Raw genomic sequence first — 27700 nt, forward strand, 5'->3', positions numbered from 1 at the left:
AGTTTTTTGAACTTTTACCATGATCGCGCGCGTCTCTCTTGGTCGTCGTCCCCGCTTGTAATCGGTTTGTGCCACTGATAAGCGACATGCAAAATATTTTTGATCGCGCCCGGAGAGCTTTAAATGCAAATACCCGGTATAGGCGCATATAAAGCCGAGAAATGCGCAAACACACGAACGCACGAACACACAGAAGGACGAGGTTTAATGGAAAAAAAATAAGAAAGTATTTGGCGGGTTATGCGCGCGGCTCATTCGGCGAGTGTGTGCGTGCGCGTAAATAAATACATATGAAGATCTTGAAATGGAGTCTTTAATCTAAAAGTCACACGCAAATGCAACAACACCGGCAACGGCAACAGCAGCGGCAGCTAATGACCCTTGTGTCTTTCTTTTCGAAAGCACTCGAAGAATTTTCGATCCCGCGCGCGACCGAGCGAGTATACGTGTGTGTACGAAAAGATGCCGCGCGCTCGAGACCGGAGAATTTCTCTCTCTCTCTGTCGTCGAGAAAACAACAGGAGACTCTCTCGCGTGTTCATATTATTCGCCTTGAGATTCGTGTGTGTGTGTGTGTGCAGTTGCTGCTGCGAAAAACAACGACGTACAAATTGGAATGACGTCGGTGCTGTGCCCGTGGCGCGCGCATTATTATAAAAGGCCGCCTCAACGAGCCGCGGCGCGCTGCTCCTCGGATATATTCTTTTTATTCTCGTCTTTATTTACGCGTGAGAATCGATAAGGGCGATTCTTCCGTACGAGTGCACGAAACAGCTGAGCAGATATTCATTTGCAGTTAAACCGCGAGCAGCCGCAGCAGCAGCAGCAGCGCTGCGTTTCGTATATTTAATTATTAGCGGCGTATGTGTATGAGCAAGAGAGAGAGGCTTACACGAGCGATATAACGAATTCTAATGGCGACTCTCGATCGCGAGGAGCTCTTTGGGATTCGAAATAATCATGATTAAAAACGAAATGCGCTCGTAGTCTCGAGTAATCTGAATATACCCGAAGCGCATGATGATTCGTCCCGCACAAAGCTCCGCGCATCACCTTCAAAGAGTCGGATACCGACTTGGCTCGCGAGAGATGTAAAAAAACATCCAACCCCTTTCAAATGCAGCTTAATTATTTCGCAATTGGCTAAATTGTATAATTCATTAAGAACGCGTGGGGGGCCTGGCGCTGTGCCTTCCTTATCTCCGCTTCCCAAGTACCCTTTTCTCCCCCTCCTCTTCGTAATAATCCACAAAGTTTATGGTATACGGCGATTCGTGAAATACGTGTGTGTGTCTGTGTGCGATCGCGAGCAGTACAGCCAATACATGCACACTAGTGCACCTGTTGAAGCAGCAGCAGCAGCAACAGAAGCTTCGCCGACGCGCAGACGGAAATTTTAATGGAGCAGTCAATCCGTCCGTACGCGAGCGCGTAGGTATTTTCAGATATTACCAGATTTTATATTACGCGTACGTTAATATATAATAGGCGGCTCGGACTCGGTTCGATGAGATTTTTAACATTGAAATGTGCGTGCGCGCGTTATTTCTAACGTCGATTTTGTTATTTACGAAAATTTTAGCGTCGTGATTTTTTCTCTAGAATTTTCTCATTTACCCACGATTCCTATATAATGGGGAATTAACGCGGCAAGGTATATCGCGAGCGCCTGTATAACGAATTTTCAATCGAAACGTTATTGGCATTTCTCCGCTCGCACGCATTAACCTGTCGGAGAGCTGGGCTCGATTTTTCCGCGATATTGATTCGTCGCGCGTATAATATATAAAGCGAAGCAAAAAAAAATCAACAACGACTTAACGCCTTCGTTAAAGCCAAATTGATATAAGCACTTGCGCACAGGTTGCGGCCTTTGTAATTTCTGCGCGATCCTGTCCGCGATAGCCGCTATCTATATATGTACTATCGAGCGCCGGATTAATAAACATTTCTGCGTCCGACAGCTGCTCTCCCTCTCGTGCAAAACTCTCGCGCGTCGACGGTGCAAAATTATTATCGCTAAATTGAATGCATTTAGTCTGTCTATATGCTGCGCAGGTCACACACGAGTAATGTATGTATACAACACGAACTATCCGCATCAATTGACAATCGAAAGATTTTGCGAAATGCAGCGCACACGCGCGAGTACATGTTGTGTGCAGATCTCGCGGCTGATATCGCATTTCATGCAGGCCCTCGAGGACGAGAGAGAGAGAGAGAGATGCAATAACAATAGATTGATTTAATTAAATTGTTAATTGAACTTATATTGCTAATTTATCGTGGAACAATATCTTCTTAACGGCGAGCTCAATCGAGTTTCATCACATCTCTTCGACACAAAAACTTATGTATATAATACATACAGCAACGGGGCTCGGGTCGCAGTACTACACACACACACATACACACATTATTTGTTGTTGTCTGCGTCTGATCATGGGTGCAGTGAGTGCAGCAGCAGCAGCAGCAGCACATGTACCTCGGGGTTTCGCGCGCCGCAAGATGAAATCGGCCGATAACCGTATTAATTGTCCCGCCGACGACGACGACGACGAAGCCTGAGCTTGAGGCCCGGCGGCGTTGCTGTCGCGCGCTTAATCTGATTAGAAAAGCTATTTTGCGTCTCGATGAGCGAAACGTTGTTTGCTGCTTGTGTTTTTTTTCTTCTTCTGCCTGTTCTCTCGCATTGTTTAATTGAACGATCAATTAGGTGTTAATTTTTCTATGCTTTTCTCGATTACGCGATTTTCGTATCGACAAATTGCGCAAACTAGAAAACATTAGGCAAACAGCGCGTCGCGCAGAAAATACAGCGAAACGCGTAGACAATTGTCTCCGCGTGCAACACGCAGATACTCACTTCTGAACTTTCAAGAGTGAATTCAAGGCCAGATGAAATTATAGATTCTCTCCGTCTCACTCTCTACGGCAGCGGGTCCGTCGCTTCTGTTTCTGCTGCTGCACATTTTAAACTTACGCACAATCTGCTGAGTGCATGTACGTACGCATCGAGTATTGCACTCGCGTGCCTCGTCATCGAGTCAGCTGCTACTTTACGTTGGCTGATCGAATCTTTATCCTTTCGGCCGCTATATATGGGTTATAATGAACGAGAGAGAGAGAGACGACCGCAGCTCTCGCGCGAGAGATAATGACAAAAGATTGCACTATGCGCGGCTCGCGCGCGACCCTAAGAAAATATATATCTGTATCGATACGTGTGCGCTGGAGAGTCGTATAAAACGCCCATAACTGCTTCTCGGGGGCATGGGCTAGACACGCTCGACCGCTAGACCCATAAGAAACTATTAAAAACAATCGATTAAGCCGCTCGCCAACCGTAGCTATAGGTAGAAAAGTATTAAATCAAATCGCGAGGCAGCGCACGAGTGTACACCGCGACCACCGCTGCACGTTGGATTTTTAATTGAAAAAAGAAAACGAAGGAAGAGAGTGAGAGAGAGAGAGAGAGAGAGAGAGAGAAAAAAAAGTCGAGTCGGAGGACACACGTTGTCGTACTGTATATATCGAGCCGAAAAAGCCATAAAATTCTCCCGGCCGATAAATTAATACTTATAGACCAAACGAAGAGAGCCGACGACGACGACGACGACGAGGCCTCGATAAATCGTTATCACATTTGAAAACGAGCGCAGCTCGGGCAAGTCTTAATAAAAGCCACGTGCGCGATACGCAGCATATTTAAGTGAGACCCACCCCTGCGTTAATTAACATCATCATCATCGTCGTCGTCGTCGACTCATAAAATTCGACTCGGGGATAAAAAGATTGCAGCGGCGAAAAAAAAACAGTGAAAAAACTCGCGCATATACGCATTATACGCGGATACGCGCCGAACGAAAGTCGAGTATATGCACAGTTCGAGTATGCAGGGATTTCGCGCGCGGGCGTCACGTCTCTGTCCGTGTGTCTCTCCCTATGTATACCTTTCTCAATCTCCGCGTCGTCGTCCGCGCGACGTGGCCAATGAAGCTGTAAAACAGCAGCGCCGAGGTAACCCCGGCATAAATCAATTTCCGTTATTATATACATATATACGTACGTACATTCGCGCGAGTACAGTGCGTACCATTAACGTGGTATTGCGCATTCAGCAGCGCGGCGGCAGGAACTTTGGTCATTACGTGTACGTATATATACTATATACGCACATATACGGAGCTATACCGCCACCGCACATGTGTGTGCACCGGTAATTGTGTTTAATACTTCGTTCGTCGCGCTTTGCTCTTGTTTTAGCTATTAATAATACGGCGCTGCTGCGCTTTGCGATCGCGCCCCGTAATTTCTCCATCTCTCTTTGGGTTGTAGCGCGCGCGCGCGGAGGAGAAGGAATAAGAACAAAAAAGTTTGAGGTAAAAAAAAAAAAAAAGATACACCTCGCGTACGGTGAGCTCGACTAGAAGCGTAGATGAAAAAAAAACTCCTAGAAATGGTGGTTGTTGATAATTTTTTGTTGCCCCTCTCTCTCTCTCTCTCTATCTCTATAATATATCCTCGATATATAATATACATTATCCTTCGTCATTATCGTGCTGCTATATAAGTATCCGTGGGTGACGATCTCTCTCGCGTATAATGACTCATCGATATTCGTGTATATGTAATATACGAGTACTCGCGGCGCATTGTATATTACGCGTATCATCTCTCATCCTCGACTGCAAGATCGATCGGGTATATGGCACAAACAAACGCCCCTAGTGCTCTGCCCACACATATCCTTACGGGCGGCGGTGGCTTCCGGTAAACCACGAGTGCGAGCAGCAGTGGTATATACAGGTGCGCAGTTCTCTCATTCTCTTTCTGGAGCTGCATTATGCCCGCTCTCTCTTTCGCTCGTACGTATGTAATATCGATCTCCTCGAGTATACACGTATAGGCATATTGTTTACGAGTCTTTAAGAGCACCAATGATAATGACTATTCGCTACCATCCACCTCTCTCTCTCTCTTATGGACGATCTATCGATGACTCTTCTGCGCCGCACTCGTATACAACATACACGCACGGATAGCTCTACTAATGATTGCTGCATGCGCCGATCTATGTAATAGACTACTCGGCTCGCATATCGATGCGTATGCGTGTTGCTGCCGCTGCTGCGTGTTTGTGTATGTGTGTGGGGGGGCAAAAAATTAACGTTAAATTCTTCGTGTTAATCCCCGGCGTTCGCCAATCAATACCTCATTAATCAAAACGATCGGCTGAGTTGTGCGCGCGCGGCAGCATGCCGAGGCACACGAGGGCCGCCCTATTATATTCGCTAATTACCCGCGCTTATACAGAACTCTTTCAGCTATCCGTCAGTCGAGCTGCGAGCGGAAAGAAAAAGATCCAGTTTTCCGTGAACGAGCATTAAGAGAGGATAAAAAAATAATCAACGCAGCGAAATAAATAAATAAATAAACGAGTTCAAAATTGCTCTACAAGCTAAGAGCCTCGATCGTATATATGTACGGATGAATCGATGCACGTAAGGATATATGTATTAACGTTCGAAAGATATTGGGAGAGCCAAGGAAAGGCCGTACTACTACTACTACTACTACTACTACTACGTGCGCACATGGGGCAATGCGCGTTAGCCCGAAGCAGCAGTAGTGGCATAGCCTCCCTGGAGAAACGATCGAGAGTAAGGCCCGAGGAGGCAGAGCGAGAAGGAGAAGGATTACCACTTGTAGCTATGGAGCAAGTGGCTAGGCTCCGCAACGGCGTAATGACGATCCGCCGATGTCGAGCGCCGATAAAAACTTGCCTTAGGACTTTGAGAGGCTGCTGCACCTCGAGCCATCTCGAGCCATATAATATGTATATAATACCGGTTGCCGCGTTGGACTCCCTCGTTCTTTTTCTGCCAGCCCGGGAAAATATTGTAGCGACCGATAGCGCGGCTGCGCTACCCACGCGCCGATAATGCGCATTCGTGCCAGCTGCGGACCTTTTTTGTCACTCTCCGTGCATGCCAGCGGACGATGTAACAGTCATTGCTTCGACCCCTTGCCTCCGAGCTGTATATATACGCTTTGTGCCGCGCGCGGCTATTGCCGATTTCAATGATATTTTCATTAAAAAAGAAAAGGAAATATATCTCTGCCCGCGCGCAATCGTTCGACCCCGGGCGTCGCGAATTATTTTTCCTTTTTTTTTTTTCTTTACTTCGTGCGTAATTGTACGGCTCCCCCTTCTGGCTTTTGCGAAATATTCGAGCACGCGTCACGCGCGCGGAACCATTATTCGAGACTCGAGAGAGCCTTAATCTTTTTTTTTTTTTTACTTCTACCTCAAGACTCAATCGATTTGCCTCGGCGACGGCGCGCGATTGCGAGTCTCCGTGTGTGCGTAATACGTATATCTCGGAATACAAAATCTAAAAAACACACACGCGCGCAGTTTAATTATAAAACTGGAACTCATTAGAGTCAGATGCGTGATTTAAACTTTCTATTATACCCCGCGCTTATATGGCTTTATGAATTTTTCTCTCTCTCTCTCTCTTGGCTCGCTCTAACGCGCGCATAGCAGCTCGATGCTAATGGAAAATTAAAATGTTAAATCTAGATCGCTATGCGGCGCGATCGGCAACGTTAGTACATATATATAGACAGTGCAGTAGCTTACTCGCATGAAAGTTCCGTACTTTGTGCACATACACGCACAGGTATGTGTAACCTTGAGTTCGCGTCGTCGCGATCCTCGCTGCAACCGATCGCGTATTCCACTCACGCGACGACTCGCGCGCGGCTGTACACGACGACGACGACGACGGGATGGCAGACGTCACTCGATGGCAATATCTCCGCAGCTCGAGAGATCCCTTACGGGCAGCTGATGCTGCTGGTGACTTCTCCGGTAGCCTGTGGCTACACGCCTGCAATTTCACTCCTCATTTGCCCCGATATATCCGCAGCTAGATGCGACGACGACGACGATGTCAGCACACCCGCAAAGCGCCTGACAAAAAAGCATCATCCCACCACAGATTCTCTCTCTCTCTCTACACACACGCACACACAAAGTGTAAATATTATGATTATTGTGCGGCTGCATCGCGGGCATATAAACGTATCGATCGTACAATAACTCTAAAGTTTCATTAATATGCATACCTGACTCGCGACTCCGCATTACATTATGTTTATATTACATTTATACGCAAGAATATCGAGCAACAAGTGGCCGATCGCGTACGTGTTGGTGTGCAGGTGTATGTGCGTGTACGTGTAGCTATATCGGATGTCAAGCTCGCGAGAGAGAGCCCCGTTGGATTGATTTACCGGACGCGTAATGCACCACGCATGGACGTCTATCCGCGCGCGCGTGTGTATATATAGTATAATGTTATAGCCGCCTCGCGTTTACACACGCGTTTAAATCGCACATCGGCTTGTCTACTTATAAAATATATATATATAGCCACACGTATGTGCGTAGTGTGTATAGCGGCGATCGAGAGCTGATTTACGTAAGCGCGGGGCAATGCAGCAGCTACTGCTGCCACCACTACTACGACGCGCGTATTTTCACTTCTGCGGTTTGGGTATTTGCACGTACGGTTTGTTAGGTAATGGCGCGCGTAAATATTGTGTGTGTGTGCCTGCCTCATAGGCAGTATAATAACACCGGTGCTATATTAGCTCTCAATATTATCTAGGGATTCGTGTATTTGATTTCTCCCTCTCTTTTGCGCGCTGCGATTCGGTGCTCCGAGTTATTTTTCTTTTTCTATAGATTAGATTTAGAAGCAAATAGCGCGGTAAGTTAGGAAAAAAAAAACAATGCACCACGGCGCATCCCTAATGATATGAGCTATTGGCTACACATTGTCCTTGGGGCCCTACAATGCTATCCCTCATCTCGAATCGCTGCGCTCTTACATAATGGCGCGTGTACGCAACTGTTCTGTGCCTATAAACTATAATGCCCTGCTGCTGCCGCTTATAGACTACGCAGGGGGTTCCATCCCGCGGTATACCATACTTTCTTTGTCTCGCTTCGTAGTTTTATCATTAATGCGCGCGCATACCGATTCGACGTAATTATTTACCTTCTCTCTCTTCTCTGCTAGCTACCGCCGTTGTCCTATGTGCACATATTTATTCATTCGTATTATTGGCTGCTCTTGCTTCCGTACCGTTACAGCAGAACAGCAGCAGTAGTTCATAAATGCTAAAAAGATAGATAATGATGAGGAGCGCGTACGGGGCTCTTTTGTATTGCGAGAGCGACATTTTTTCAGGCGCACTCAATGAGAACCCTCGATTACGCTCGCAATAGGAAACAAGATATCATTGTTGCAATTATCGTACGCGAATAATTTGAATTTTTTCCCGCGAGGGAATTGCAAAAAAAAAACAGCGACACACACGACACACGAATTTCAATGCGTTTATTATATACATCATTTATTTTTTTTCGCAAGAAACTCAAACTAATTTCATGTCATTTTATATGTTTCAGGTAAGTTATCCAAGTGGAGAGGCCAGTTAACCCAGTTTTTCGTTCCATCGAATGACAGCGTAAATAATACCTATACACACGTACCCAAACAGGCCCACAGCTGCAGTGTGTGAGTTGCGTGCACACACACACACACACACACACACCTCGTCGAGTCGAAAAACATCAAAGAGTTACGCGCGCCCCGCACATGCACATTTTTCTTCGCACATGCATAATATGAAAATACGCATGTAAGGCTTACTTTTGAATTTTCACGATGTCGCGCCGCGCCGTGCGGCATAGTTTAGTATAAATACAGCGATTTCCGCGATGTCTATTAAAATGCGAGAAACACGTATACACGAAACGAGATGTAAATATCATAATACATAAATGTTGAGTGAAAAATATCTCTCGAACGGTTTTTCGCGCGCGCGAGAGCCGAGAGAGCTCGTGGCCAGTTTGAAATGCAAATGACAGCTGTCCATATTATGCGTCGCCGCGTCGTGAGCGCGCAGCACGCGCGTGGGTTCCGTAAACGATCCGCGCGCGCGAGGCGCCTGTTTCGTCGCGTTTATACTACCACTGCTACTACTGCTGTGGAGTAGTATAGTTATGTAGCGGCGCATTTGCACGACGCGAGAGTGTCAACGAACGTTTTATTATTTTATATGAATGGAAATCGATGCATCGTACGACGCATACGCGCGCTAGGCTATTGCCGTGATACAGGCCGCGCCGTCACGTGTCGAACGGCTCACGTGCTCGCGCGCCTATTATGTATCCAGCATCTCTCTTTTGCGCCGTACGTCTGGGGTCTATGCGCGCATGCACAGACTTTCTTCTTTTCTTTTTACCATAGTTGCTGTTAGTCTCAATTTGTTGCAGCTATATTTATAAAGTTTCACCATGTAGATGCTTACGCGGGTGAGCGTGTACGACATGCGTTTAAAAATATTCGGGATTCATCTAACACGCCAAATTTTCCATTGTCACAATTGTGATCGGTGCGTGGATGAGAAGAAATAAAAACGACTTCAAAGAATATAAGAGACGGCGGCATCGAAGCTTTTTAACTCGAGTAAATGGAGAAAAACCGCCCACGCGCATAAGAATTCAAGCGCCGCCGCCGCCGCCGCCGCGGTCACTCGTGCATGCGACTGCAGCAGTATATACACAGCGACAATTGACGCATCGCGCATCGTGCCACATATAATAACAGCAGTACACAAGCGGCTAATGGATTCCTCGGTATTACTTAGTGGCCGTTTCTCGCGGCGCTTATTAATAAATACTCGCACACACACATGCACCAGACCGTCGATCTCGAGTCTCGAGATAAAAAGAGCGAAAGAAAAAAAAAATAGACGAACGCATGCAGCAGCAGAACTGCACTTATCGAGATCTCGGGACACGCTATGTAACTTATCGATCCGCAAATAGTTTGATCTACAACGTCCGATCTAAATAGCTCCTATACACGTACGCGATTAATTTGACTCGCGGGGATCGTCGTCGCTCGTTGAATAACTATCGGACACGCGGTGCTGCGACGTCTACCAGTGCCGCGGCGCGAGTTCGATTTTCGAAGCTAAAAATTAGCTCGGCAAGCATATAGCGCAATATACATTTGGGCGACGAGCGATTTAAACTCGTACGTATACGTACATAATTGAGAAGATTATACCGATCTCGTCGCGATACGTTGCGCAAGTCGAAAATCGATTTTCGCTCACGAGTCGCGGAGTTTATTTGCGTCCCAGTCGAATAATTCAAGCGGTCGGGTGGAGTGGGGGAGTATAAGTAGCCGCCGCCCCAGCTCTTCGATCCTATAGCGCGAATACTTGAGCGTATAAAAGCTCCCACTTTTTCCAACAGCGCCAGCAGCAGCAGCAGCAGCAGCAGCGGCGGCTCTTGTGTCGCGCGGCTATACTATAACGTCTGAAATTAGAAGCTCTGCGCGAGCCGCGCAAAAGCTCAAAGCGACTCGCGACTATCCTGTATGTGTATTAGTGCCTCTCTCTCTCTCTCTCTTGATCTCGACACATACGAGTGAAAATTCACGGGAAGCTCGCGCCGAAGTGCCGCAGGCGGTGTAGTAGCAGCAGCAGCCTAGCTAAGGCTAATTTCTCATACCGCGCGCGCGCGACCGACCGGGGTTAAGTCTCGAGGCGAGAAAATTATAATTATAAATCGAGTCGCGCGTGTGTGTGCACTATTGGCCTAGCCGATCGTATCGTCGTCGTCGTCGTCGTCGTCGTCGTCGTCGTCGTCGTCGTCGTCGTCGTCGTCTCTCGCCTTTTATACAATGAGAAAATTTATGGCGACGCGAAGGAAACATTAGCGCGCTTTTGGCTTTGGAGTACGCAGCCAGAGCAGCATCGCGTCGTCGTGCGTGTATGCAATCCATCGATCGCAGCCGCGAAATTCATTTTCATTCCCTCCCTTTTTTTTTTTTGGTACACTTTGCCCCGCGCTCGTCGATATAATTCAAGCTTTTGTCAGCCGTAGACGTTGACGTTATCGTGCCAAAAAGTCTGTATAATGCAGGCGTACGTTTCTTGATTGACACGTGCTGCTCGGTGCACGCGCGCTCGAGCCGACCGGACCAATAACTCAATAGCTTGATATATACGTGCAAGATCGTCGTCGTCTTATGTATACACGGAGATTTCCATAAAAGCTTCGGCTCGACGACGATCGATATATATATATCGATTTATAAAAAGTGAAAATCGGTGGCAGCTCTCGGTACAATTATCGCCGAGTCACGTATATCGTGTGTCGTTGCAGCATGCACAGAGCTCGTATACGATTCTCTCGACTCGTATGCATCCGAAAAAATGTTTACTGCTGTTTTTTCGAGGAAAAATCAATCATTCGCCTGCGCGCGTATAATATTGATCTATTGGCCTCTCTCGCTCGGTATATTACAAGTGACCGGTGCGAGTGACCGGTGTGTACTTATACGACCGAGCGAGGCACTTTTCCGATATCGGTATTAAGGCTCTACGCATTTGTGTGTAGGAGAGAAAGAGCGAGCGAGAGAGAGAAAAAACTACGTACAAAGACGTGCCGCCTTCGTGTGAACGATGTGCGTGTAAAAGTTGTCTCGAGAGTGAGAAGTCGACAATTTTTTTTTTCGCCGTCTTTTTTCTCGCGTCGCGGAGCTGTAAATATAAAACGCTCTCTGCGCGCAGCTTTGAAACTCGCGCGCGCGCTCGCGAGAAATGCCTCGAATTTCTAAATAACGATCCGCGGAAAACTAATCAAGCTCGCGCCTGCGCGACGACGGTGATATGTTAATTTGCACGCGGGGAGGGCGGGAAGAGCGAGGTGAAACACACACACAAAAAAAAAGAAAAGAAAACTTTTCCATTAGAGATTCAGTAGTTATGTATACGTGTGTAGTGGGCAGCACCCACGCACCACCTCGTGTAGTTGGCGGCGATCGTAATGCCGTTGCACCGGTTACAAAAATCGGCATTCCAAGCGGACCAGTTTTTCTCTCTCTATATACGTTTTATGTGTGTATATATATATATATCGGCGCGGAGCAGCAGCAAACATTGTTCCTCACCTCGATCGTTATGCGCCGCGCTCGCAGCTCGAGGGCCTATACCATATACTATATAGCAGCCAGTGTGTTACTTGCAAAAAGCGCGAGAGCTGCCGAGAGCGCTGGATTGAAGCTTCGCGCCCATGCCTCTGCACTCGCTCTCTCTCTCTCTCTCTCTCTCTCTATATATGTATTCTCTTTTTTCTCCTCTTCTTGTCTTATGATGTTTTATGCGTACAGCGCCTCGTGTATAGTAGTAGCCCTTCGGTAGCCCTCACGCTGTCCAAGATTGCCTCTCTCTCTCTTCTCCCTCTCCTTCTCTTCCTTATTATTCTGTTTATTGTTCTTTGGCCTCTCTCTCTCTCTCTCTCTCCGTCTCTTTCTCGCGCGTACCGCGCATAGCACCCGTACGATATAGAGCTTTAGGCTATCCGCGCGAGGGAGGAGTAGAGCGAGCGCATCAAGGATAAGAAGAAGAAGAATCAGTGCAGCAGCATGTTTATAAGAAATGGCTTCTGCTGGCATTACTTTAGCTCCCGCTCGTCGGGACTTGATCATCATCATCATCTTTCGCGATGATGAAGGAGCAGCCGAGAGAGAGAGAGAGAGAAAGACGAATTTATTGGTTTTTGCTGCTCTCTTTGGATTAGGAATCGGCTTATTTTCTCAGCTGTCGACTTCGATCTGCTGCACAGCAGCACGCGCGCGTGTATACAGTCGTGGGAGTATGCTCGAAATTTTAATTATACTACCTTTTGGCCATTTCTCCGTCTCTCTCCCTCTCAGTCTCATCTCCTTCGAAAATTATCCCAGAAGTCCTCTCGGCTTATATACATTATATACACTCTCCTTCTTGGTAAGCATTCGCATTCGATTATAAGCATCGACAACAAGACGACCAAGACGACGACGCTAAGTTTTATCAAAAACTCGAAAGAGAGAGAAAAAGACGGTCGACTGCCATAACTGCGAAGGTCGATCACGACACACACACACACACGGCCTGCCTGCAGCGCATTATCCTTCCGCAGTCTAGCGTGCGCGACGTGTCTTTTGTGTGCCGTGCCCCACCCGCGCATCTTACAGCTACTACTATTTTCTTCTCTCTTCTCGCTCAACCTGTTTCGCCGCCGCCGTCGCTTTGGCCGTCTGTGAGTGTGTGTGTGTGTGTGTACAATACAGGTGCTCGCTCGTCCACGAACGAGAAAGAGAAAGACGCATTCCGTTCTACCTAAAGGATGCGAATTTCTCTCGACGGGGGTCTTTTACTACTATCGCAGTGGCAGCAGCTTCTTCCTTCTCGAGATTTGGATTCGGTTCTTTTTTTTTTTTTTTTTCATTTTATTCTCGACGAGTTTCGAAGATACGGGCGGAGAAAAAAAGAAGAATCGTGGCAATCAAACTCTCGAGTTCTCTGCTGTTGGGAAATATCGGTGACGTACTTTTCGCTGATCCGAGCCCCCGAAGATGAAGCGATGCGAATGTGTGACACGCGGGATTGTACTGCTGCTGCTGCTCCTTGAAGGACCGAGGCGAATCGTTCACATAATTAAAAGTAAAAATTATATAGCGATTAAATTAAGAATATATATGCGAGTGGAAAAAACGAGAGGGAGAGAGAGAATTATAAACTCTAATGTGATTGAATTTAATGATAACATCATTGTACGAAAGGAGCACGCGGCGGTGTATTATATATAGCAAGCGAAATGTGTCTTATATGCGCATGTTTCGTCGTATGCCAGTGTGTACGTGTGTGTGTGACGCAAAATATTATCTGTCAGCCCGAGCCCGGCAAAGTAAGGAAGCGAAAGCAAAAAAAAGCTCTCGCATTAAATACCCTAGACGAAAGACCGAGAGAGAGAGAGGCCAACAAAAAAAGTATAACCCACAGTCGTTAATCAGGTTGACTGCCACCACCGAGCTGAGAGAGAGAGAAAGACATATAGGTCAAGCGAATGGCACTAAAGTTAAGTTGCGAACGGCAATACATATTCGGGAAGTGAGGTAGCTGCTATATGCCGCGCGCACAAAATAATGAATGAACCGAAAAAGATGGAGATAGAGTTTAGAGGGCGATCGCTGCGCGCGACATGCAGCAGCGGTTCGCGAGTCGCAGCGGCAGTGACGACAGAAATACGCCTTTAATTGCCCCGAAGTATTTAAAATTAGAGTTTCTCTCTCTCTCTCTGCCTCTGTGTCTACGCGCTTATAATGTGTGCTGCCGTATATATATCGCGGAGCATTGCGGCTCTCGTTAACAAGCCTTTAAAACGCAACTCGCGTATTAAATTTCCCTCGATTTGCTGCTGCTGCTGCTGCTACATGTTCGCTCGCTCAGAAGCAAAAGCAAAAGTATTACACACATCTAACGCGGGGACGAATATTATCGAGCTTGTTAGAGAGAGAGATGACTCCGAAAGTGAACCTCCCATGCAGTCTACCGTGGCAGTGGCAGCAAACAGGCCGATTAGTCGCGCGCGCGCGCAGACTTTTGCGAAAGCCAATGGAAATTCAGAGAACGAACTAAATTGTAGCTATCCTCTGACACCGCTGCAAGCTCGAGAAATATAATAAACAACAATTATAAAGGGGATCTCGATTTCGACAAAAAATTCGTGCATTTACAGTAGTAGCAAGATCGCGTGGCAGTATAATACTTTTTTGGATATTCGATACCTCTGCACAACTGCACCAACGAAAAATCTCGAGGTTAAAATTTATGCATACGAAGCCACGCGTGCTTGATCATAGGCCGATCGAAATAAAAAGAGAAAAGAATTGGTGCAAAGTCCAAGCGATATAATTAGGTCACTAACTGCTGCTGCTGCTGCTGTGTAACCAGTACGCAGGGCGCAACTCGATAATCGTTCGCACTTATGCTATGCAAGCTGTACATAATGCACAAATACACATACGTACGACCACACACAAAGTGCAGCCACGCGGGTACAATTTCCACCAATCATATTTGCAGCGAGCATGTGTGTGTGTGTTTGCAGGTTTAAAAGTGCAGCGCGGAACTGCGCAGTCTGTGTGCACCTTCGCACCATTACGCACACACAGCTCACACACAAATACACGGAGGATCGAATTATCACTGAATTATCCCGCGCGACGCTGTAATTATACACTCGCGTGCGAGCACGGGGCAATTGCGAGAGAGAGAAAAGGACACACGTGTGTACGTAGCGAAGGAGCTGCTGTACACTATACATAATACATACAGACGCCGCCGCCGCGCGCGGTATCAATCAATCGCGCGCATGCGACTATTGCGCAAGTAACTCGCAAGCCGCTACCATAGGGCTAGGCTGCTGCTACGAGCGTAAATATCATAAACAAACGGCATAGTTGGCATCGACCGGAGGACATTTTTCACGCGGCAGCGAGAGTCGTTTTCGTGAAATTTCCTCGCCGCGCACGCGAAGCCGATAATTGTGAACCGCGAGAGTATCCAGCTGTACGGGGCGGAAACATTAGTTTTTCAGCAATTCGGCCGCGTAATTTTCACTCGAGCTCGTTGATATTTACAGCGTATGGTTGTTTGTCGTTAGCTGCAGCTCAAAAGGAAAGAAAATTCGCGGATCGTTTGGCCAAAGGCTCGGACTCGCGAGCAGATATATTTGTGAGTACAATCGTGCGAGCAGCTTTGGGCCGGGCCGTTACAATGTATCGGTAGCAAAGTTGCTCTATTTACCAATTACGCTGCTCTGTCTCTCTTTCTCTCGGCTGTTGGCACGCGCTCGCCTATATAACAGAACACTAACACACACACACACGCATAAAGTAATACGATCGATCGACCATATAGCAGATCTTCGGATATCGCCTCTGTGTAAATGGCCGATTTCGAATGGCTTGCGCGCGGACCGAGTGCGACAGGCACACAGCAGCACTGCACCAAGCGAGCGAAGGAGAGTGAGAGAGAGAGAGAGAGAGATCGTTTAATGATCCGATCGTGAATCGCGAATTCGCCTGTACCTCTCTGGGTGCATGCGTGTATTATATATGATTCGTGTGTGTACGCGTGTACATGTATAGGGGGGGGGGCCAATTAGGTCGAACCAGTATATAGATGCAGTAGCAACACACAGATACATAAACACACGCAGATGTATTTTTAACGAGAGAAATACATATGTGTGTGTGCAAGTACACCTACATGCTGCATGTATTTTTTATTGTATATATCCTACCGGAGCTCGCCTGTTGATTTTTTTTCATCGCATCGTCCTCGTCGTCGTCATCATCATCATCTCATTGTCGATTTTTTCCCTCTCTCTCTTTCTCTCCTTCTCTCATTCATCGGCTTCGGCAGCAGAAGCAGCAAGTGTACAGCGCCGATGACGACTTTTTGCCCATATATATCTATATAAAACATACACAGAGCTCTTATACACTTGGTACATCGTCGTCGTCGTCGTCTTTGGTTTTTCTTGCGCTTTTCTATTTGCCCCCTATCGAAAGGATGATGATCGTGCGTATCTCATTTTGTCTCATTATAGATCGATAGACGTGTATATAAGTACGAGCGGCTTTTTGTTTCTTCATCTCTTCTGCAGAGACTACATACGCCGCCGCATGATTGTGATGTTTTCTTTTTCGCAGCGATCCGTATAAATACACCTTATAATGGTTGTCTCTTTATCAGGCTGCTTGTTTTTCTCTCTCTCTCTCTCTCTCCCTATTTCTTTCTAGGTAATTTTTTGTTCGTCGAACGATCTCAACGCATCTCTCGTCGATCGGAGCTTTCTTCTTAGTTCTTGCGCGCTCCAAACCCAAATAAAAAAAAAAAGGACGTATATTTCATTGACTCGTTCGCGAGAGAGCGTTTAAAAAGCGCATAGATGTTAATTGTGATTCAGTTTCTCCTCGCGACGATAAATCGCGCGTCTAACGGAGCGATCCGCATTGTACGACGTACGAGTTTCAGGGACTTTTTTTTCGAGCAAGGATCGCCCCCGCTTTTCTTTCATCCTTCCCCGAATGCAGCAGCAGCAGTGCGCGCGTGCGACCATCGATCAAAGAAAAAGAGAAAAGCGCGCGCATGAATTTTCACGGCCGCCGATCCATTCGCGTATACGTGTACGCGACGGAACCTCGTGATGAATGCGTCAGCTGCTGTCTGTGCTTTTTTTCTTTCTTTTTTTTTTTTTGTTCGTTGCGCACACGAGGTTCTTATATTATTACCAAGAAGGCAGCAGACGCGTATAAATATTTTATAGCGCGGGAGAGAAAGACGGCGCGCGCGTACAGGTGTACTTTTTTGCGCCTTTTTTTTTATCATCATCCTCGTCGTCGTCGTCGTCGGTCGTACCGATCGTATAAGAACGCACTGCGGTAGAGGCTCGAGCCATATTACGAAAGTAGGGTGTCGCGCGGAACGAGCTCCAAGACGACCAAGCCGACGACGGCATATTTTATATGCGAGGCTATATATCGCGCAGGTACACACGATCGTCGAGTTTCAACAATAGCCAGCGCCGAGAGTCGTGCTAAATAACTCGTCGTTTAATTTATTCATATCCGTTAATAGGCCGGTGCGATTTTTCGGCATCTCAATTAAGCCCTCGCAAATATATATTTGGCCATTCCGAGGCATTTTGCGTACGTAATATAATAAAAGAGCTCGCGCGCACTCTCGAGAGATCGCGAAACGCGCGATCGGAGCTGCAGTTACCGCAGTACATATAGAAGTAGAGATATATTCCCCTGGGCGCGTACGCGCACGGCTGTGTGTACACAACTCCATAGAGCTGCAAAAGAAATTCAGTATTATTACGAAATACTTTCGTCTCTCGAGTCTCTGTCTCTGTCTCTCGCAGACTTTAGCACTTTGCAATTTCCGCTCAGGGCGGCGAGCATATAAGTACGCGCGCATACGCATAAAGTACATCGGCCGAGCGGTACACCGCCGCCGATACAGCAGCCTCTAATGACCATTGCACAGGTGAACGCGAGTACGCGCCGCTCGATATATATCGTACTTACACACACACACACACACACACACATAAACCATATACCTTCAATGATCTCGTAATGCTACTGCGGATACTCTAATGCACGCGCACGCACATGTGCTGCGCTGTACGGAAAGTAGACAGATATCCGAAGGAAATTGTAAAACGCGCCTACTGGACCATACAGACCATGGGATATACGAATGAATCGAGAAAAAGAAAAACAGCGACCGAACGCACACACGTACCACCTCCCACTATATATATATAGTGGCATTATAAATGATTGAATGCGGTATATAGTACTGCTGCTGCTGCTGCTGCACACGTGCACTCGTGTGCCTGCGTACGGAAATATGCGGCCTATGTGTATATCTGGCGGCATTTAATATTGTTTTGTTAACGGCTCGGATTTTCTGAGCGCGAGCTTAAAACTCCTGTGTGGTACACGCGATCTTACACAAACGTAGACACACGCGTATGAAATACATATTAACGGCGCTTATGTAAAAAGCCAAATAACTTTTTGATCCGATTATGAAACAAAAAGCTGTGTGTGTGTGTGTTGGCGCGTTGCCGTGTAACGCTCATTGTTGAACGAGTTTTCTGCCGCGCTCTCAAAGTGGTGCTTGTAAGTACACACAGCTGCGCGAAACAACGGGGAGAAAAAGTAAAAAGAAAAGGACAGAGCGAGAAAAGCTTTAAAAACGAGCCCGCCGCCGTTTAAAGAAATATAATAAATTGAATCGATCTGATTAGACCCGTATGTACGCGTGATAAATCTCGCGCGCACGCGAGTCAAAGATTTTTCATTCCTGCGTGTGTCTGTGTGTGTCTATATATATATATGAAAGGCGTCGATGTCTCATAGCGATACATGCACGTATACGTATCCAAGCGTATGTGTTGTGGTGCCCGCAGTTCGATTTGTATTATATTTTTATTTGCACCTGTTTGCCTTTCGAATGTGCCGCCGCGCGCCACTGTTGTGTACCTGCATACACGGTACACACACACGCGCGCAAATATTACCGAACAAATCGACATTGTACGACATTGTTGCGGCAGCAGCAAAATTGTAAAAGCCCCGTACTTTATAGACAAGCCTAATCTTGATTGTGCCACCGAGCGAGAGAGAGAGAGAGAGACAGAGCAGAGACGTGTGCGCGACTGTTTTCTTTTTTCTCCATTACTTTTTTTTTTACTTGCACTCCTCGTCGCATTCTCCATTCGGGTGCCGCGACAAGTGATTCCGATACGCGCGTGTACGTACGTATGTTACAGTGTGCCAACGGGAGTCCCCTTATCGGATATATAATTATGTGCAGCTTTACAATGCTCTCGCCTCGTTCGATTTAGAAATCATAATTCAGTCACGCGCACAAGTTGATTTACAACAATGGCAATAATTCATTCCGATTTTTGTCGATATCTTTTTGTTTTTTTTTTCGTTTCCCCGCAACACCTATTCCATTCATTGAATTCTCTCTCGCTCGCGCGCGGCACCCGTAATCGATAATTAACCATACGACGAGTTATTTATATTTATGTATTCAGCGAGATCGGTATAGTCGGCTTATCGGTACCAGAGACGCCTAGCACCACGACTCCGATGCAAAATAATCGTGTGCAATAATAGTGCGAGCTCGTACGAAATGCAGCTAACGCGACTTTTCTCTCTCTCTCTACACCTGTGTGTCCTGTTGCTACCCACCAACCGATTCGCCAAAATCTCCCTACTCGTACTTACTCGATCCGCATCGAAATTCCCGCGACGAATTTCAAGGTATCCACGACTCGGGCCGTGGGTGGGAATTCGGCGAGTATCGCCTCGTTTGCTCCGTTGTTTTTTTTTTCTCTCCTCCCACTTCTTGTCCTTCGCTTCTTCCGTTGTTACTTCTGCTGCTGTTGCTGCTCAATCGGTATCGTTCGTATACAATCGCGAGAGCCGCTTTTTTTTCTCCTCTCTCTCTCTCTGCAATAGTCATAAAAAAGTAGAAAAAAAAAGTCTCGAGTCTCTCATCGGTACAAGGTACGTACCGGCAGTAAGCGAGAGATATACACGCCGCGGCTGCAGTCGCATGTAAGGACGGCCGGTGCACGACTTTCGATGACTGATCAGCCCGTGATTAGAAAGTTTTACCTACGTTTTCATACATCCAATATCGTAAGCTTTTTCTCTTTTTTTTCCTCTCTCTCTCTCTCTCTCGATGGAGAGAGAAACATTGCAGTCGTACTTTTACACACACACCCACATAACACAGAGAGAAAACACAAAAACATATTATTTCCCTTCATATATTTTCCAATAATGCACATACGAGTGTGTACGTGAGCCATATTCGCGGCGAGCGGCACACGAGTTATATCCCTCCGTAATCGAGCGATGCAATGCCCATGGCAGGCAGCACATCGTATCGCTCGTTTTTATATGAAAAAAAGGTTAACGATTCGACACGAATGTCGTGACTGCGCAGGTTATGTCGTTGGCTTGTTTATTGCCTCATTTGTTCGTGTACCCACTACGGAGCAGCTATACAACGACACGTGTGCAGACAATAAAAACGCGTGGGTTTCCACTTTTGCATCGGATCTCTTCTGCTCGTTGCAGTGTTTTGCAACTTATACTCCGCCGCTCGGCGTGATCGATCCTCCCGCCCCCTTTAAACGTACATATATATGCGATACGATGATAATAATACATGAAATACATGAAAATGAAGCTCATCTTGTACGAATTTGATTAACGTTTTGGTTCTTGTTTTGTTTGTTTATCGTTAAACAGGAGGAGACAGCCAGCAGTACGGTGGTAGCCGAGGCGTTGCGAGCGGGAGCCGGGGGCCCAGGCGGCGGGTGCCGCGCCAGCCCGATGACGATGGCCGAGAGCGCGCTCGAGGACGACGCCGCCGCGGGTCCAGCAGCACCGCCGCCCGCGGCCGGCCCGGCCAAGCCGCCGCCGCCCTCCTGCACCAACAACAACACCCTGGCGGCGACGGCCAATCGCAACCATCGTCACTCGTCGCCGCTCAACAGCAGCGGCAACAGCAATCATCGCAATTCGTCGAGCTCGTCGCAGACGCTACAGCCGGCCCGCAAGCGTAAGCGCCTCAGCCAGGTGCTGGACATTCTGCAGCAGCACAACAGGGGCGGTGGCGGCGGCTGCTCGCCCAAGGGACAGACGGCCCTGCCCTCGGAGGGCGAGGACGAGGACGTGTTCAGCTCGCCGAGATCGAGCCCCCGCGAGGGTAGCGTCGACGTCAAGCCGAGCTTTCAGCATCCCTATCATCAGCATCATCATCATCATCATCATCATCCCCACCATCAGCAGCAGCAGCAGCAGCAGCAGCATCACTTTGGCAGTCGCAACGTGTACCCCGGCTGCAGTTGCACCAACTGCTCGACGTCGTCGCCCCTGATGATGCCGTCGCCCACGTCGCCGCTGACCCCCCTGACGCCCCTCACGCCCCACGGCTTTCCCCCGCTCGCGCCCATATCCCCGTCGTCGTTCAACTTCGAGCACTACATGCACAGCAAGTACCTGCAGAATCTCCAGAGCAGCGGCAAGCGCAGCCACTCGGACTCGGACGAGCCGCCGAGCAGTTGGTCGCCCTCGGAGTCCCTTCAGCAGCAGCAGCAGCAGCAACAGCATCAGCTTCAGCAACAGAAACGACGGGACGAGCGTCCACCGCCGACGTCCTCGGCCAACTCGGTGCCGCGCAGCAACTCGCTCGAGTCCGACACGACGACCAACAGCAGCAGTCCCCAGGAGTCGCCCCTCGATCTGTCGATGAAGAGTCTGCTGGCGGCGGCGATGGCCAGGCCACCGGCGCTCCAGCTGCTGCAACCGGGCCTCATGTCGCGCGGCTCCCTCAGCGTCCCCGTGGTCCGGGGCGACGTCGCCTCGCCCACCACCAAGGAGAGCGTCGCCGTCAGGTACAACCTCGAGGTGTCGCCCGTCGTCGAGGAGATGCCCCCGGGCACCGACGTCGCCTACGTCTGCCCGGTCTGCGGCCAGATGTTCAGTCTGCACGATCGCCTGGCCAAGCACATGGCCTCGCGGCATCGCCGACAGAACGCCCAGGACAGCCAGGCCAAGGCCTACCTCTGCAACGTGTGCAATCGCAGCTTCGCCCGCAGCGACATGCTCACGCGACACATGCGCCTGCACACCGGGGTCAAGCCCTACACCTGCCGGACCTGCGGCCAAGTCTTCAGCAGGTCCGACCACTTGAGCACCCATCAGCGCACCCACACCGGCGAGAAGCCCTACAAGTGTCCCCAGTGCGTCTACGCGGCCTGTCGCAGGGACATGATCACCAGGCACATGAGGACCCACTCGAGGGACGGGGTCAAGGGCACGTCGACCTCGTCGTCCGCCGGGGCGAGCCCGGCAGCGACGGCGGAACCCAAGCAGGAGCTGCCCGAGGCCCCGAGCCCGCCCAGGTTCGAGTCGAGCTCGCCCGGCTACGAGGCCGCCTCCAATCACTCCGCGGCCAGCAGCTTCGAGACCAAATTGCACCACAAGCAGATCAAGACGGAATGACGCCGCCTGACCAACATGTTGGCCGGATGATACTTCCGCGAGCGAGCCAGATCGCTCTGGCCCTAATGGTATATAAATTGTTGCAGAGCTTTACGAAAACACACACATACACACACAGTGATCGTTGCCCGAGTCAAACTCGAGGCCTCGACGACATTAAAATGTTCATTATCTGGTCAAGGCGGCGACGAGTCGCAAATAAACGAAATACGAAATCTACGAGATCGTCGGATGCGCGCGAAAAAAACACGGCGAGTAGGAGAAATGAAAAAAAAAAAATATCGAACAAAGTCACATCCATCTCGGGGAAAACTGTTTTGGTGTGCTGTGTAGGCTGAAAGCAGGATTGATTCTCTCTGCGTTGCTTCCGTACCGGATCACGAGAGCTTCTTCAAGATAGCAAAAAAAAATAAACAAGTACCTTAACTTCGGCGTGTTGATGCTGAAGAGGCATTAAACTTACACACTACTCAAACAAGCGAACAAAACACACGAAACACTTGGTGCTAAGTGATTAGCTCGACAAATTTGTAAATATTATATAAACTAAGTAATTATTATTATTGAATAAAAATGTATGTACTCGCGAATTCGAATGCAATACATTCTTAATTGTTTTCGTTGTTTATAATTGAATTAAGCATTGAAGAAAAAGCAAAAAAGTAAAAAAATGAAAAACGTAAGTTAGCGGAAAAAACAAAAAAAAAATGATGTATTTCGTATACAGATACACGTGCATGCCTTTCGTGAAAATAAAAACAACGTCGTGTCCTTTTTCTGCGTAACTATTGTAATACACTCAGAACACTCACATAAATTCGTATACATCACCGAGACCGGATTCGGGGAAAAAGTATCCAATGACGTGCCAAATGTATCGAGAGGTTTCAGTTTTAGTGAAATGAAAAACTGATCCTCCTCTGCATGATGTGTCTGCTATGACACGAAAAAAGAAGAAATTCGCCCTAAATTAGCCGATGCTTTGAAAAAGCTTCATCTAAACTCGACGACTCGATCGTTTGTTTGTTCGATATTAACCTTGGCGTTCAACGTAGATATTATTATACATAAAAAGAAGAAAATAAAAAAAATTCAAGTTTCAATGTAAGTTGGTGAAAAAGAGCTTCGCGTATTCGCTGAGCCGCGTCGATCGGCATAGTATTTCTTTCGGTGAAGAATATTATTATAAAGTGTAAAATTGGTTGTACAAGTTCGATAAAAACTTGAAAAGCGTTTTTTTATTATAAAATATAATATATAGTACTATTTTTTCAAAAAAAAATTGTCAAAAAATCCTATACATGTATTACGTTGCGTGTAAAACGAAAAAAAATTTTTTGAATGATTAAACGTTTCGTTCGTTGATGAGTGAGAGTTACTTTTTCGTAGTTTTTAGTAAAATTGTAATTTAAGATTGTCGGCACTTCAAAAGTGTATGTTATAAAAAAAAAAAAAAACAAATTCGAAGGACAGTTACCCATTGATTAAAGAGTTGAGAAAAAAAGCGTATAAACGTATCAATTTTTTTCGTACAAAAAAAAATTGAGAAAACTTTGTTAATAAGCATTCCGCGTGCGAGCGGGCCCATGTTATAAAATCGTGAAAATATTTTAGTTACGTAATTTTTGAAGCCTGTGTGCATGTGCCGAGTGCGTGTGTGATGTGAGAGCGTGTGCATGACCGCAGAAAAGCTGTAAACCGGAATTTTTTCACAAGCGACAACACGAAAAATGTACGAACCCATCGTCAAGTATTTTGCGCACGAATCCATCTTGCCTTTTTCATATACGTAATATTTCGATGTTAAATAAATAACATATACACAATTGACGTTGACATAGTTTATGTTCTATACATGCTTCAACGATCGATTATACTCAAAGTCCCATTGCCGCGTGAAGCGCGCATAAATCTTCAAACGAGAAAAACGAAAGTGTTCCTGTCAGACACGAGCACTAGGCAGTAAATAAAACAATAGTATAATACAGAATAAAAAAAAAGATGCTTTATTAATTAACCTGTGGTTGTCACTACATTATATATATAATATATACTTAAAAAAAAATATCACATTAAATAATAAACTCATTATTTATTTATATATTATTACTATGTGTGCGAGAGTGATTCGAGGCTCTCTGTATATTTTTGTACAGACATGTTTTTCTAGTACGTACCTTGTATATTAACTCCAAGTGTTGTGTATACAAGATCGAAGTGATAGATTTATTAAAAAAATAAAAAAAGCGACGAAGGACTGGTTTTATTTAGAAAATCGAATCTGTCGTGAGTGAGGATGATTGTGCGTGAATTAAAAAACAAAAGGAAAAAAAAGCTGAAAGCACAAAGAACTGGTATTCGTTATCTCGTTGCCAAGTACTTAGAAAATACGAAACATTTTCGAGAAAAGACGCTTGCCAAGTTACTTGCCTTCTTCCTATATTATATGATTTAATCCGAGCCCTTGATCAAATCGTGAAAAGTTTTCTCTTCGCTCCGAGGAGCTGATAATTTTCTCCCTACTTTTGATTGTTTTAGCTAAATTGTGTGTGTGAGTGTTTTGTTATCTGATAAGAAGAGCTCGAGAGAAGAAGCGAGAAATCGATGATACTATACACGTTTGTTGTTGAATTTCTTTTTAATCTCGTTATATTGTAAATTTGATTTTTCTCCGATGTGATTGAAAGCAACGATTTCTCGCGGGGCGCGAGCGAAGGGAAAGGTTTTAATCGAAGGCTGGATCCTGTGTGTATGTGTTTGTGACGTATGGAACATTAGTATACTACGTGTGTGTATACGAGTGAATGCGAGAGAGTGAGAGAGAGACAGGAAAATGCACATAGTACGAGACAATCCGTTTTTGTAATTATTATTATCGATACTTAGCCACGAGAGCACATTAGTGACATAATTATTGATAATTTTATTACTAGTTATTACATTTATTAGTTGTCATATCATCATTATTATTATTACTATTATTATTATTATTATTATGTTAGTTACGTTATTAATCAATGTTTAACGCTTCTATTATTTATTTTGTTATTCTATTAATTAGCGAAAAAAAGAAAATAAATCGAGAAACAAGTTCAAATTGTCATCACATTATACATAAACTCATATTAAATTTACGCATCATTATACATTAGTCGAAATAAGAAGCGCCGCCACACTCTTCGAAGTCATGGATGTATAAAATTTTGAGGAAAACTCATCTCTCTCTACTAATCGTTGTTTTTAATCATGTATAACTTTGTTTTTCGAAAAAATTGCGCTTCGATGCATTTACGTCGTTTGTTTATCGTGATATCAAGTTCCTTTTCTTATTAAACAAAAATAAATAAAAAAAAAGCACAAAAAAGATCGAAAACGTCGAAGTTCGCGCTTCGATTGGCGATCGACCACGCGTGACAATTTGAGCGAGTTAATGTGGTATTAAAACGAACTTGAGAGAAAGAGAGATAGAGAGAAAATAAAATGAAGGGCGTTGACGAAGAGCCGAGATGAAAAAATTTTCAACTACTGCGAGACAGACAACATAAAAAAACAACGCCTCTGTATCTATATTGTCTACGTCGTATAAGATTTATTTATAAAAAAAAAAACATATGAAAAAAAAACTATGTTGATGCTCAGCAACATGTGCCAGAATTGAAAAAATATAATTTTTTAAACAAATATTTCTGTTTTTACGTCTCATTTTTATTTGATCATCCATTTGCATTATTCTGCATACCTATCATACATACCTACCGCATACCTGCATGAAAAATTTTATTTTGCTTCGACCATATACATCGTAATGAATTCATTAGTTGATTCTCGTAAATTAACGGAAAGAAAAACGTCGTGCCTTGTGATCATTACGAATTATGAGATTCGCACGTTGCATCGAATAATAATCGTGATGGACATAAATATTATGTGATCTCCTTGCACGGCAACGCTGAAATAAAAAAGTGTCTATTATAAAAGTGCTAACGCATGGAAAAAAATATATATAATCAATTTTTCAATGGTTGACATAACAATTTTGTTATTTATAAATAATAAAAATGTAAATGATATAGTCGTACTAGCTTTCGTATATCACCGATAAAAATAAATACTATAATAAATATATGCGTATATATAGTGCGCAATGCATTACAAGAGTGAGTTTCTACGGTAAATTACCTTGAGTCACCCCGGTTAGTTGGTTACTATATTTGTATAAAAAAGCTCTGGAAAGACTGAAAGTTTCATTGAGAAAAGACTAGTCCAGATGTAGTAAAAAAAACGAAGTTTAGAATCGATGCAGAATTAGATAGTAATTAATTGTTGACGTAGCTTAGTTGATCCATGTTTATACAAAGTATAGCATTGACCGTTGGAAGTCGATTAAACAAACGTATACATATAGCTCGCAAGCCCAGTGTTATTTATGCAAAATTATGGGAGACTTGAGATAAGGACTTGAAAATGTAGACCAACGCGTAGTTATCAATAAAATTTATTTGTTCGTTTCCGAAAACCAAGCAGTTATTTTGCAATGACAGTACTTAAAAGTAATGCTGAAGCTTTTTTTGAAAAGAAGTAAAGAAATATTTTTCAAGTCTATATAACGACGACTGTTGTTTCTTGATGAATAAGAATATACGTTTCCTCGTTCGCGTCAGAAAGCAACCTTTATTTTTTTTTCTAAAATTGCAGCATAAATTCTCGCGCGCGCGAGCAGAGCATACCTTAATGTACACGTTGTGTGATACCCGATCCGCAGTGGGAGAGAGAGAGAGAGAGGAAGAAAAAGAGTGAGACAGAGAGCGCAAAAAATGTTTATTACGCACAACTTCTTATGCTTTGTACTCTGAAAAGATACGTATTAGATAAGGGAAGGGCACAACAGGCAGGCGTCGTTGGGGACTGGAACCCACTAATTATCGACAATAAGCCGAGGCGCTTCTGCTTCAACTGCTGCGAAACTGCGAGAGAGAAAGAGAGATACAGAGCGAGACTCTCATTCCGAAACCTGCGAGCTTTGAGAGAAAAAGCAGCCAGAGATGCGCACATTTACGCACACTTGGGTAGAAGTTTATCGGATGGCATTTGTCTCTGAACGAAATCTCTCTCACTCTCGGGCCGAAAAAGAAAGAGGGAAAATTACAAGTTTGCGGAATATC

At 45.8% G+C, this 27700-nt stretch overlaps 1 protein-coding gene across 2 annotated transcripts in view; it reads left to right on the top strand.

The window, feature by feature from the left end:
• Nucleotides 1-22948, top strand: part of LOC106652120 (early growth response protein 1-A) — a 68151-nt gene extending 45203 nt beyond the window's left edge. For both annotated transcript variants that reach the window (XM_014370906.2, XM_014370905.2), the window contains exon 2: nucleotides 20781-22948. In XM_014370906.2, the coding sequence (XP_014226392.1) occupies nucleotides 20781-22538 (1758 nt within the window). In that variant the 3' untranslated portion in view covers nucleotides 22539-22948. The remainder of the gene's footprint in view (nucleotides 1-20780) is intronic.
• Nucleotides 22949-27700: the final 4752 nt, after the last annotated feature.

Source organism: Trichogramma pretiosum, unplaced genomic scaffold (genome assembly GCF_000599845.2).
Source record: "Trichogramma pretiosum strain Unisexual culture from Peru unplaced genomic scaffold, Tpre_2.0 scaffold13, whole genome shotgun sequence".
NCBI lineage: Eukaryota > Metazoa > Arthropoda > Insecta > Hymenoptera > Trichogrammatidae > Trichogramma > Trichogramma pretiosum.